Genomic DNA, 13,884 nt, shown 5'->3' with positions numbered 1-13,884 from the left:
GCCATGCTAGGCCTAAAACACAACCTATATGCCTCTCTCAGCAATAACGGTTAGTTTATCATATTTGACAACAAATTTTCGTGTATTTGAAGACTGAAGTGGCCTATATTTGTGACATCTGTCCCAACAAACTGCTAAGTGTCACTTATGTAAAATATTGTCAAACATATTTAACATCTCTTTCAGGGTATCGTAGTTCACTGCGAACAATCTCAGGCCACCGTCATTTTTGACATAGTTTCGAAAATCGATTTCATTCCCAGATCCAGAATAATTTGTCTGTGGGTCATAGATTCTTATACTATCCCCATTCCGTGATCGTAAGTCACATATTTCAACATGACCAATACCATTAGGCAATTGATGGATTCTTGCAAGAATCAGGACGATGCGGTCTTCAGGTATTGACATGATTTGTTTCCATGCTTCGTTGATGATCTCATCACTAGACATTCCAGGAAGAACTAACTCAGTAATTATTGCGCATCTTACAAGCACGTCCAAAAGATTTCCACATTTTAAATCCCCAGGTTCGACACTAACATTCTTTTTACGCGCAAACCCGTGAATGATATCTTTCAACAGGGGACAACAAAGATTAGACACACCCAGAAAATAAGTGCAAATGGAATGGATGGCTAGTAGAACGCAATTTCTGTCACACATCATACGTTTTAAATGTTCAATTCTGTTGAACAAATATTTCTTTTCTTCTTCTTGTTGCTGAAATTTATTCTGTACTTCACCAATCGTTTTAATGTATTCCCCATTTTTTACCGTCAGGTTTTCAATTTGTCTGTGTGCCTCAGTAAACTGTCCCTTTAAAAGCAATGTCTCTGCCTCCAAAATTTTGTTTTTTTTTTGTAATATTTTATTTTTCTTTTGTGCCCCATTAAACTGCTCTATTATTGATTCCTGAAATGGAACAGCCATGATGACCTACAAATTACCAAAAACGATCGATATGATAAATTTTAATTGATTTTGGTCGAAGAAGAACCAACAAGAAAGGAGATCAAACCACTTACTCATAAGTGATGTGCGAACTCTTACATATAACTCGATCGATTGTTATTTAGTGCATATACTATAGAGAAATTAAACAGCACAACAAATGTTGTTTAAAGTTTACTGAGTTTACTTAAAATGCCTGACACGAGACGAAGCGTTTACTGGCACATATATTCGTAGATATAACCTGTAAAATTAGTATACTCTCTTAGCCGAATACCTCTTAGAATATACTCTCCGACTCTTAATTGCCTTTTCAGGTTTTTCATTAGGAATCGGAAACACTGATTGGCGTTGCATTTAAGGATATGCCATGCAAAATATATACCCTCGTTGGCAAAAGTATGCTACGTCGTATATACGATCCTTCTACTGATCACTTAATAACTTACTAACCTCTAATTTGGCTTGTGCGATAAATTCTGTGACTGTGTACTACTTCTTAATTGCATAGGAATTTTCTCGAGAAGATGAGAGTCGATTGTATTCGGATGAAAATGACAGTAATGCAATATTTTCAAAAATCACTACGCTACATTGAGATGTGTTCACTTCGTTTGAAGGAAGTAAGGTTAATGACGTCGTTGTGAATGACGTCGTGATAGTCCATAATTCATGTTGTGTAAGCATGCGAGCAGATTCCCCCCCCCCGGTCATCGTGCTTTTTTCTGCGAAAACCAACCGTATTAATTTTGCGCAGATTTTCTTGTAAGGAATTTTTTTTGTGAAATTAGAAAATACACCTTAAACGTTATAATTAACTCAGTCATTATACTAATATGTAAGGTTCATTGCCATGCCAAACTCTACTTTTATCTAAATAAGTTCGCAGGCTTGGGCTGCAGGTTTTTTCTTTAAATTTATGTTCGCAGGCTTAAACAATCGCCTCATCTGGTTAACCGAGCGATCGAGCGATTAAATATAACCTAGCCAGGAATGCTGCCTAGCTTTATATATAGAATATATTAAACTTTCTTACGTATACATATTTTTAGACAATCTCGATCGTAAAAAGGTAGAGGGTTTTCAAAGAGGTAGGTAGGTAAATTCGAATACAATTTTTAGACCTGACCTAGCTGGTTGCCTACCACCCATGGGAAACGATGTGGCGGAAAGAAAAGTTGTATTAAAATTCTGAATTTTTTCAGCTTTGTTTGTTGCGGTTTGTCCATATTGAGAGACGTAGCGAGACATGAAAATTTTCCTAGAAAGAGCTCCACAATGGGTGTATAGTTCATAAGTCATAAGCTTCTCTTAGCTCGCCATTTTCATCCCGTTATGAGGAAAGCTTCAGAGGGAAATTGTGTCTCTACGATAATCGCTTTGCTAGTTTACCAAAAGCTCAACTCATTCAGCCAGATCCGCGATCGACAACAATCAACTGAGCTGGTACATTACATATAAGATATTTAGAGACAAAATACTTAACTCTCAGGTTGCTAAGGCAGATTATCGCTGTGCCATAAGGAAACCTTTCCAATAAGGGGGGAACGAGGAGCGTTGTTGGTGGGGCGTGGTTGGAGGGGCGATTACTTGGAGAAATGCTGCAAGGAGGCTGTTATTAGCGTAAACCTTTATCTCTAATCCAAGATGGCGGCCGGTATTTTGCCATTTGTTCGAGGCGTTGACTTCTCTCAAAATGATTTTCAGGTTCGTTTTTAACTTCTGCTCGTTGTCAGCCGAAATATGAGTACTTTTAACATGATTCATTACGTTTATTTCCTGTGAACAGACACACACGTTCCCTGATCGTGTGGCAAACATGCCCAATCTACGATGGTTGAAACTCGATAAAACAAGTCTGGAGGAATTACCGGATGAAATATCGCATTTGAAAAACCTCGTGAGTTTGTGCTTGATTTAAGAATATATCCTGGTTAACGAAATCGATAGAATTTGTAAATTCTCGTAGTATTATTTCTTCTGTACAGTACGATCTCTCTCTATCTGTCTTCTTGTTCTTTTTTTACAATACATTTTCTGACGAATTTTAGCTGATTGATCCGACTGACAGATCTGATATTTTTTCAATTTTGAAGGAAAATTTATCCGTGAAGAAGAATCAATTAACCAATCTTCACAACGGAGACTTGACAGCTTTAAGCAATTTGAAAGTGAGTCTAATAAATGCATATGTGTGGATTGATTTGACATGAACAATTAATATCATTCAAACACAGCTGTTTGTTAACTTGCAGTATGATATACAATTGAAATTTGACAATGTACCCTGTGTGATTGCCATCTAAGCAAGGTGTGTTGGTGACAATACTATATTTTTTCAGGTCATCAATGCTCGTAAGAACCAGCTGAAAAACTCTGGCATTCCGAATGGTGTATTCAGTTTAGAAGAACTACTTACAGTTGTAAGTTGATATTTTCTTGTGGACAGAAGTGTCATAACTACCTATGTAAAAGGAAAACTGCAATGGTTATTTTGGTTTCTTTTAGGATTTTAGTCACAACCAGCTAAAGGAGGTAATGTACCAACCACTAAAGTTATTTGAGAAGATATTTTTTGTGGTATTGTAATTACCAACATTTATTAGCCAACAGTTTATGATTTATGAAATAATCATTCATTTCTGATTCCAGGTTCCAGAAGAACTTGAAAATGCTCATTCATTGATTGTTTTATCCCTTGCAAACAATAGGTAAGTTGTTGTATTTCATATGTAGTAGTTTCACATGTACAAATCTTTCATTTTTTTCCATTTTCATATTACAGGATAGCAAGCATTCCTAATCAGGTATTTTTTGTCAGTATTTTTCATTAAACCAACTGCATTGATGCCCTTCTAATGATCATTCAAAAGCAGTGTGAAGATTTCTCTCATGACTTTTATAGTTGTTCATCAACTGTACAGACTTGATGTACCTAGATCTGAGTGATAATCAGCTAGGTAGGTGAACGTTTGGTCATTGCATACCAGCTTGTAAATACCACAATACAGTATATTTACTTCTTATCCTACCATCCTATCTTTTCTTGTTCTTCACAAACTGGTTTTAAATCTCATTCTAGTTAAATCTAACTGCTTTTGTTCATCAAAAGTGAACATTAGATGTTGGTTGTGAATTTGTGATTTATTTTATAATTTGTTGTTCAGATTCTCTCCCACCTCAACTTCGAAGATTAGTTAACCTCCAAGTTTTGGTAAGTAATTCATTAAAGTTAAACACACCTATTTGTATGCAACCACACTAAGTTTGTAGATAATTTAGTTCGCTGGATTTAGCTCAGTGGATCCTGGGTTGCTTTTTTCACAGTTCTTAGTTTCCACAGGTTTTAAATCATAACTTACAAGAGCCGCATACTCCCAACAAACCATCTGCCCATGAGTATTGGCCATGTTATATGATCGTAACTGAGCACTTGAATTGTAATTTTAACTGAAACTTTCAGGTGTTAAACAACAATCCTTTGATGCACGCTCAGTTGAGGTAAGTGATGTAACATTAGCTGAAAATATGTTCTGGTATTGTGAACTAAATAATCAAATGCTATCTTGTATGTTCTGTGATCTTTAGGCAGCTTCCTAATCTAATGTCACTTCACACATTGCATTTACGGAGTACCCAGGTATGGTTACAGTTGTAATCTGTGTGGAGTTAATAGAAACATATATTTGAACTTTGTTAACTGTTAGAAATCAATGCAGTTCATGGTTTTCATCTTATATTTTTTCAATTTCAGAGAACCATAACAAACATGCCAAACAAGCTGGACAGTTTAGCTAATCTGAGAGGTATATATTTGTAAAATTAAACTCTCACTTCCTCTAAAAGTTTAAACCAAAAAACGTATTAATTTAGCCCTATATATCATGTTATTTTACTGCATGCAATTTAAAATGACTCGTCAAATGTTTTATTGAAATATAATTCAATTTTTTTCTTAGATGTTGATCTTTCGTACAATGATCTACCAAGAGGTTCAGTATAATATTGCGCTAAAACACCTCACAACTCTGCAATTTGTTCATATGTTTGTAATTTCTTTGCAGTTCCTGAACCAATTTATCGTTTGAGTTCCCTCAAGAGATTGAACATGAGTCATAATTGCATCTCGGAGTTATCAAATTTGACAGGTTAGTGGCCAAAATTTACCGTGCATTTTAACTAAAGGACAAAGCCATGGATCTAAAATTTAGGATAGGAGGTAATTACCTGCAACACTTTTCTCAATGGATTGTTATAATCTTTAGATACATGGACTCAAATGGAAGTGTTGAATGTGTCAAGGAATCAATTGACAACTTTGCCTGTAAGAAAAGACTCTTTTCAATCCTGAAGAATGACCTGCCTTGGGCGACATTACTTGCCTGTAATAGCCAGGATCAAAAGTCACAAAACATTAGATAAAATACTAACAGTGCGTTATAATTTACAGCCAGCACTTTGCAAACTGACTAATCTACGAAAATTATATTTAAATGGTGAGTGTAAATATTACAGTTTGTTTTGCGAACAAGATTGCCCTTTCCTGGTTCCATTCACCACTGATAGAATAGTATTAGAAGCAGTAATTACATTATGGAAGCCTACATCTTTATTTCTTTAAACTGTTATACTGAATACACACTTTTAATGGGCTTGTTTCTGTAGGCAACAACCTGAACTTTGAGGGGATTCCTACTGGAATTAGCAAACTCTACAAGCTGGTGAGTGGGTTTCATACAATGGTTATTTAAGACTTCTAGTTTGATACATACAGTACAAAGAGCAATGAGAATTGGTTTTGAACTAGAAAAACATCTAGTTACATTCTGCTGGCAATTTTGACTTTATAAAAACCAATCACTTATTAGAGGTTGTTTTATTTTCAAAGGAAATATTTGCAGCTGCTTGTAATAAGCTGGAATGTATTCCTGAAGGATTATGCAGGTAATATATTAATTACAGTAACAAATTAATCAATCAATGGTTAATTAGATTGCAATTACTCAATTAACTCTCTCACTCAGTGCATTGATTTACCTCAGTCTGTTTTTTTGCAAATAATAGTGACATGTTTAGTGGATAATTTATTATGATTTGATTTATAATTCAAAATTTTTCAGGTGTTTGAAACTAAAGAAAATGATCCTTCATTCAAACTGTTTACTAACTCTGCCAGAAGCCATACACTTCCTGCCAAATTTGAAGGTAATATCTTTGTGTTGTATCGTCTTTTAAGCCAGAAACGAGAGGGAAACAAGAATATCTTGTGGGAAAGCCCGCGGTGTTTTAAGAAGACTGGAAGCACTCTTCTCATCTCAAAATGAAATTATAGTCAGATAACTGCAAGACAAATGCATGTTGCAAGAATCACAGAGTCAGAGCTAGGAGAGATGCATGCAATCGGAGCTGTATCATACTGTAAACACAGTCTCTCTTCAATTATTTTTCTGCAGGAATTGGACACACACAACAACCCAAACTTAGAAATGCCTCCTAAACCAGCCGCTCAACAGATTGGTAGCGGAGCAGAGTATTACAATGTTGACTTCACGTTGGATACGCAACTACGACTGGCGGCCGGTGCTTCACATGTTGATCAAGCCGCGAAGCAAAGTAAGTTTTACATTTCCTGGTATTTCATTCAGTTGGTATACACCGTAACGCTGGTCTTAATTACTTGTTCTTCGTTTTTCAGTGATGAAAGATCCCGCCCAAAGAAAGGTATAGCGTCTTGTAATATTTGTAGTTTTCACTAAACCTAAATGTCTGTTCGTATACTTGCAAGTTTCAATCTCCTTTCAATAGATGAAATCGAGCGAATAGTTATGAATGCTCTGATTAATAAGTGCCCTTATTTTACCCCACGTAACTTATCCACTTCGTTCGCATCTACGAAAAGAAAAACACAGCAAATATTCTAGGTGTAGAGGACCTTATCTGGGGCAAGAGATTGCGATGATTTTCAGACATCAATCAGTTTATATTAAACTGGAAAAACAACATTCGTTTTTGAACGTTTTAGATGCGGTTAAGAGGACGGCGCTATCACAGCGGGTCCGTGTCAGAAGCTGATTCAAAAGACCTGAAGGTATTTCATACAACGTCCACTTGTTCGTCAAGAGTTCAGCCTTTTGCATTTCAAACTTTCACCTTTCTTTCAGGGTATGGTTCGTGATGCCGAAGAGAAGAAACACAAAGGAAAAACAAAACGATCGATGAAAACGGTAAGAAATTAGCCATGAAAGAAAACGGTTTAAATCCTGAGTTTGTTCGGCAAAATATGCGCCTGTAAAGACGATGAAGTTTTCCCTTTGATATTGTCCATATTTGTCTTCTTCCACTAAATGTCGAACAATGATTCCGTTTAGGGAGATTCAATGGATTCCGAAGCTGAAGAAACTCAAAAGAAGTAAAATACAAACTTATTTTGAGTTGAGATTTCAACATTATTGTCTCTTGTTAAGTCGTTAGCTGTGTCGTTGGCTGTGAATGTGTCTTGAGACACATTCTGTTGTATTTTACTCCGTGTAAAAGTGTTTAAAACATCATGTTACTTTGCAGGAGTAATTGGTTGGCAGAACTGAAAAGACCCAATCTCAACTACCAAGCTTTCTTCACAGATAATGTTGGACAGGAGGAAGGTTGGTGTGCCACAAATTAAATTATAAACCGTTGACACTGTCCAGGCATTATACTGCAAAATGCAATCTTGAAGACTTATTTTGTCTTATCTGAAGGTCTTTTGATATGGCATATTGAGAATTTCGTTCCAGTTCAACTAGAAGAAGGTACAGTTAATCATAAAGGCTTTGAGTTTGTCGTACGTTTAGGTTCTGTGAGATTTAGTTTGACTGCACTGTACAGAGTTTGTCGATGAAATATACCATGCTTCTTCTATTACAATTTCAGAATTTTATGGCAAGTTTTACACGGGTGATTGCTATATTATCTTAAAGGTAACCACTTGTTAAGACTCAGAATCCTCTTTCAGGAAAGATATGTACAGAGGATATAAATACGTGCAGAGGTTTAATCAGATTTTTAAATTTTGCGTCTCATTTTAGACCGAATACGACGACACTGATCAGTTGACCTGGGATATTTATTACTGGATCGGTGGGGACGCTGCGGTGGGTTTTTCTCTTTTCGCTTGCACGAGTTTTCCATCATCCCTCGTACTGTTGTACGGTATTCCACGACAAATCAAAACAAGCCCTCGGTAGATTTGTACTAATGCTGTTTCAACCACTTGTTTATTAATTTATATTCGCACTGTTTTGTTCTAGCTGGACAGCAAGGCTTGTTCTGCAATTCATTCAGTAAACCTCAGGAATTTCCTCGGGTCCGAGAACAGAATTGTGGTGAGTTATTCAGTGTTCATTTCATGTATTATCCAGTAACAGTTTCGAGACAAATCATTGCACAGTCTTCACGCGCCAACATGGCCCTGAATGAAAAAAGATAACAATGCACAATTCTCAATTCATTTCAGCGGGAAGAACAAGGTGACGAATCTGAGGAATTTCTTGATCTCTTCGATGAAACCATAAGATACGTTGAAGGTTGGTTTTAGCCCGAAATTTTGCACTCCTTGAAGCAGTCTTTGATAACTGACATAACTATAGTATTTTGCAATTTTCTTATATCTCCATTCTTTACAGGTGGTTCTGGTAGTGGGTTCTACTCTGTGGAGGAAACGGTTAGTGGTTGTCCAAGGATACATTAGGATGTAGAAAAGATTGAATACTTTCACCTGTGGCGTTACTAGGTCATCGTGGCGTTGTTAGAAAAGTTTTCAAAGACATCTAACGAAATCTTGAATTTTCTTTGACTTCATTTTTTTAGGTGTATGTCACTCGACTGTACAGATTGGTTGGAACAGCTGTTGTTCATCTTGAACCAGTAAGTTCATATTTCTCACAATATTTCTCTCGCAATGTTTTTTACAACTCTCTCGTGCTCTGCTTCCAACAGGTTCCTCTTACTTTCAAGTCCCTGGATCCGAGATATTCATTTGTGCTGGACACTGGTTTGAAGATATTTGTCTGGTCCGGAGGAAAGGTGTGTGTTGAGAAGTTTCATCTTTTACACAAGCCAAGTTTTATTTTTTTTAATGCAATGCAAATTCAAGCACTCGACATGCAAAGGGACTGAAACATTTCAACGATGTTCAAGTGAATTGAACTAAATTTTGTTTATTCAATTTAAGGCGAAGTTGACCGATCATACAAAAGGAAGGTATGTTGATAAAATGGCGCTGCTGTTGTACAATTTGATAACGTGTTCGCTACAAGCCGAATGTTTGTTATTGTAGGTTGTACAGCGAGAAGATAAACAAGAATGATCGTAAGAATCGTGCAGAAGTGATCGTTTATGATAAGGTATGAATTAGAGTTGTTTACATTCGCCGCTGCGGTGTAGATGAATGTCAACCCTGGTTGATGAAACTCTTATTATTAAAACGTTTGTTCACACGCAGACCGAGGAACCTGAGGACGAATTCTGGGAATTTCTTGGAGGAAAACCTTCGAAGATTCAGGTACAGAGTGTTGATATCCATCAAGGAATAATCGATCTTTTGTATATGTAAATATATGTGTTTAGGCGCTGCTGTTTTGAGTATAATTTTATTGTATTTTTCCCGCTCATATAGGAAGTGTCAGCCTACGGAAATTTCAAGACAACACATCCTATTATCTACAAGGTTGGCCTGGGTATGGGTTACCTGGAGTTACCGCAAGGTATAGAGCCGTTGATTAGGTTACGTCGCTCTAGCATTAACCTCTAATATAAACCAACTCTTATTCTGTTTGTATTTGCAGTGGAGACCCGTGGTAAACCATTACTTCAATCGATGCTGGATACAAAGGGTGTTTATATCATTGACTGTCGAACTGAGATATTTACCTGGTGAGTATCATAGGATGTCATAGGATGTCATAGGATATAATTTGCGAGCATGATCACGCTAACTTCGTAATAAAAGATGATCCTTACTGGACCTCAAGATATATTCACTGTTTTCTGGCCTTCAGGTTAGGTCGTAAATCACCACGTTTGGTGAGGGCCGCTGCTCTTAAACTTGCTCAGGAAATGAAAGTTATGATATCCAGACCAGAAGAAGCCATCGTCACCAGAAACCTGGAAAAGTAAGAAGGACTTTCTGCATGTCGTTTGTGCTCCTAGCGTTGCATGACCTTTGTTTCCATCTCTTTCATTTTTCTAGGACCGAAAGTTGGATCTTCAAGTCGAAGTTTTACGGTTGGAATGATGTGCTTCAGGTGGACTTCACGAGAACAGCCGAGACTGTAGCCAGCAGACGAAAACTACCAGTGGCTAAGGTAAATATTGAGCGAGAGTTTCGACTAAAACCATGCAAAAAAATCATAGAATAAAACTTACACTCAGCGCCTTTCCATAAATCTAGCCAGTCATGCAAGTTGGGTATAACTTCATTCTAAACTCTCTCATAAGTTAGTTCCTTGATATTTATTGGTTCTCTTCTGTTTTCCTCACTACAGTTTTTCTCTCCCGTGAAAACTAACTCTTAATCTCAATGGTCTAAAACCTAAACATGTTCTCTCAAATTATCCTTTCCAGACTAAAAGCAACACTGAAATCCAACTACCAGAGCAGATTGCAAAGGTAAGGCTGTGAACACTCAGACAAACCAAACCCTGGACTCAACCAAACCCTCACCCCAAGAACTCAACCCTCAAGTGTTGGTACCATTTCTTTAGGTTGATCTAACCGCCTTGTTCACGCAACGCCAAGCTCCAATGCCTGATGCAGAAGTGGTAAGAAAAGCATTATCATTTAGCCATAGTTGTGTTACATTTTAATGCTGTCCCTCTCGCGACAATATTGTACAAAGCATGCACTAATCTGACATTGCAAGAACAACAGAAAACTCCCTTCTCTCGGGCGAGATTGAGTTATCCGACCAAAAGCGATTGGTGACGAAGTTCGCCCGAATGTAAGGTGAACTCTGATCTATGTAAATGTTTGTTTGATAAGGCACAACTTGTTGAGGAGTGGAATGAAGATTTGGATGGCATGGAGTGTTTCGTTCTTGAAGGAAGAAAGTTTACCAGATTACCTGAAGAAGAGATTGGTAATTATTCATTTTGATTTGAATGAAAACATGACGAACGTGAACGACTGTAAATTCTCTTCTTTATTTTGAATCCATCATTCAGACAAATTAGATTGATCTTTTCTTTCTTTCCTGTGATCGTTTCTTTCTTTCCTGCAGGTCATTTCTATAGTGGAACCTGTTACGTGTTTCTTTGTCGATATTTTGTTCCCGTGGAAGTGTCTGATGATGAAGAAGCCGAAGGTTCACCTGATGATGAGGAGGAAGATGAGGATTTTCAATGCGTTGTCTACTTTTGGGAGGTAAACAAGTTACGTTCAATCGTAGAGAGAAATACACGATAGTTTGTTATGGCAAAACCATCGCGCTTCTGTTATAGCGACATGATTTCTGGGAGATCAAGTCCTACAGTACAGTAGTTGTTCATAATCAGAGGAATAAACCCATAGATACGTTCCATTATAACCAGGAAGAAGCTTGGCAGCGTCATCTAACAAGTTTGCTTCAAATGTGGTATAACAACTGCCTAAAATAGACACTTCTCTTCTCTTTTGTAATATGTATTCTAGGGTCGTGACGCAGGAAATATGGGTTGGCTAACATTCACATTCAGGTAAGGTTTTCAGACCAAAGCGAGACAGTTTATGAAGCTCTATTCTGGTATTTATCGCGTTTCTCATCTTGTTTTGCCTCGGCAATTTCTCATCTGTTTAACATTCGATAAAATTTTCTCTCTTTTATAGTTTGCAAAAGAAATTCGAAGCTTTATTCGGGGAGAAACTCGAAGTTGTTCGAACACCTCAGGTAAAAGCGAATAGGATACAATTAGATTTTTCGCTTCGAACATAAGGATATTTTTCCCAGGTGATAACTTACGACTAATCGAGGTAAATCTTAATGTTTATATCTTTTAGCAAAGAGAGGCTCCGCGATTCTTAGCCCACTTTAAAGGACGTTTTATTATACACAAGGTAAAGGAACTATTCCTCTGTTATTGTACGATCATTCCCCGTTGATTTGGATTGCATCGACTGCATCTCAAATTTTTGTTGAAACTTTGCTGTGCTTGACTTTGTGTTCTAGGGTAAACGACACCCTAAAGTGCCCGAAGGAGAGAAACTCAAGCCAGAGCTGTTCCACATCAGAGCCAACGGTGGAAATCTTTACAAACGAGCGATACAGGTGAGCTCAGATTGATTTATTATCAGTTAATAACACTAAGCAACCAAAACTATTTGATAAATATGATTCTAAGACATTCATATGTAACTTCTTAGATTCCTGCTGATCCAAAGTTGCTGAACTCCGAATTCAGGTAAGAGCAAAGCTTCCTGCATCTCCGCATGATGTCATTTTAGACTATCATCAAAGCTATATGCATGTTACCCACTTTGAATTTATATACCCCACTTTCTCCTGTTTGCCCTTTAACTCACGGTAACTTTGTATGTGTTTATCCAGTTATATCCTCAAAGTTCCATTCGATAACGAGAGTGGTGGTGGTATTGTCTATGTCTGGAATGGAAGGTAATGTTTGCCTGGTTTGGGGACAATTTTAACATAGCGCTGTGCCTGAACTAGATCGCCTTGCAATGCAAGTTGCTGCCAAATGTTCTTCTTTAAAAAGAAACTTTTTGTTCTAGTAAGGTAAACGATCATGATTCAAGCCAAGCGACAGATATTGGCCAAGAAATTTGGAACGTAAGTTGTTCAGAACTGCACTTAGAATTACGTGATATTCTTGACTCATCAACAGTCATTTCATGAGATATTGTGGGGGATTGAGTGACCTCTTATAAGCCTAAAATACCAATGATTCCCCATTGTATCCTAGGATGTATCCTCGACTCAAACAATACGGGAAGGTGCCGAACCAGAGAATTTCTTCTGGGTGGCGTTAGGCGGGAAAACTGAATACGACGAGGTAAGTGAATGATAAACATGAATTGCTCAAACGAGTGAGATGTGCATGAGCATTAAAAAGCTAGAATTCTCGTGAAAATGGTACCAGTATACAACAATCAACGTTATACATCAAGGGCGAACTAATATGTGTGTAGTATTTTCAGAAGAAATTTCCATGTCTTTAGGCAGCAGATTACATGAGAACCTGTCGTCTCTTCCGCTGTTCCAATGAGCAAGGATACTTTAAAGTTTCAGAAAAGTGTTCAGATTTCTGTCAGGTAATGTTGTTTATTGTGTTTAATTCCTGGTATCATTTCTGTTTATAATATGTCTGACATCTTGATGTTTCATCCAGGATGATCTGGCTGATGATGATTGTATGATTCTGGACAGTGGGGATGAGGTGTTCTTGTGGTTTGGAAACCAAGCAAGTCATGTGGAGAAGAAATTAACGTTTAAAAGTGCCCAGGTATTTGTATTGTCCTGTGGTTACTGTGGTTTATGACAAAAAAGTTCTGTAGTAACACTGGATCAATAAGAGATGATCCTTACTGGACCTCTAGGAAGAACAGTTTAGAACTGATGGAGCTATCTAGTTTTAAATAGAGTTAGTCTGGGTCCTGTAGTAATCTAACTGTGATTCTAACTTTCCATACCACAGGTGTACATTCAATATTTATATGAACACAAAGTTGGTAATCCACGAAAACTGAGGTTCACTCAAAAAGGCGCGGAACCGCACGAGTTTACACGATGTTTCCATGGTTGGAGCGAGTTTCATATTCCTCGAGCTTAAGCTATGATGCACGAAATCGATCAATAGGTTAGTCAGACTGCTTTCAGCTACACAATGCTCATAGATCAATTCATTTCGACTGCCTGAGAATCTGTTTTTCCTTTTTATTGATTACTATTTGTTGTGTTCTGTT

General features: G+C 37.3%; 1 protein-coding gene across 1 annotated transcript; it reads left to right on the top strand.

The window, feature by feature from the left end:
• Positions 1-2,595: 2,595 nt before the first annotated feature.
• Positions 2,596-13,778, top strand: LOC114536014 (protein flightless-1 homolog). The gene is made up of 55 exons (XM_028557359.1): positions 2,596-2,661; positions 2,744-2,854; positions 3,051-3,125; positions 3,297-3,377; positions 3,463-3,489; positions 3,607-3,665; positions 3,740-3,761; positions 3,860-3,914; positions 4,122-4,168; positions 4,418-4,455; positions 4,543-4,594; positions 4,709-4,760; positions 4,914-4,946; positions 5,019-5,102; positions 5,220-5,278; positions 5,405-5,450; positions 5,620-5,675; positions 5,843-5,898; positions 6,075-6,159; positions 6,408-6,567; positions 6,650-6,675; positions 6,977-7,042; positions 7,116-7,178; positions 7,323-7,363; positions 7,516-7,595; positions 7,692-7,742; positions 7,864-7,910; positions 8,019-8,084; positions 8,241-8,315; positions 8,447-8,516; positions 8,616-8,653; positions 8,800-8,856; positions 8,929-9,015; positions 9,164-9,192; positions 9,269-9,335; positions 9,434-9,493; positions 9,608-9,695; positions 9,777-9,864; positions 9,990-10,103; positions 10,181-10,295; positions 10,555-10,599; positions 10,695-10,751; positions 10,972-11,068; positions 11,210-11,352; positions 11,620-11,663; positions 11,794-11,854; positions 11,965-12,021; positions 12,134-12,232; positions 12,328-12,365; positions 12,512-12,577; positions 12,694-12,751; positions 12,885-12,974; positions 13,141-13,233; positions 13,311-13,424; positions 13,617-13,778. Exons 1-55 carry the CDS (start codon positions 2,602-2,604, stop codon positions 13,749-13,751), a joined length of 3,783 nt encoding a protein of 1,260 aa, XP_028413160.1. The 5' UTR covers positions 2,596-2,601; the 3' UTR covers positions 13,752-13,778.
• The last annotated feature ends 106 nt before the right edge of the window (positions 13,779-13,884 follow it).

Source organism: Dendronephthya gigantea, unplaced genomic scaffold (assembly GCF_004324835.1).
Source record: "Dendronephthya gigantea isolate DGI-Jeju-01 unplaced genomic scaffold, DenGig_1.0 000129F, whole genome shotgun sequence".
Taxonomy (NCBI): Eukaryota; Metazoa; Cnidaria; class Anthozoa; order Malacalcyonacea; family Nephtheidae; genus Dendronephthya; species Dendronephthya gigantea.
Note: the sequence above shows the minus strand (reverse complement) of the source record. Positions and strands in the feature narration are given on the sequence as shown.

Excerpts from the sequence above, each read along its gene's own strand:
- LOC114536014 (XM_028557359.1), top strand. The coding sequence starts at position 2,602 with ATGGCGGCCGGTATTTTGCCATTTGTTCGAGGCGTTGACTTCTCTCAA. Across the intron at positions 8,857-8,928 it reads CTGTTGTTCATCTTGAACCA|GTTCCTCTTACTTTCAAGTC; the intron begins GTAAGTTCATAT and ends TGCTTCCAACAG. Across the intron at positions 12,022-12,133 it reads GACGTTTTATTATACACAAG|GGTAAACGACACCCTAAAGT; the intron begins GTAAAGGAACTA and ends TTTGTGTTCTAG.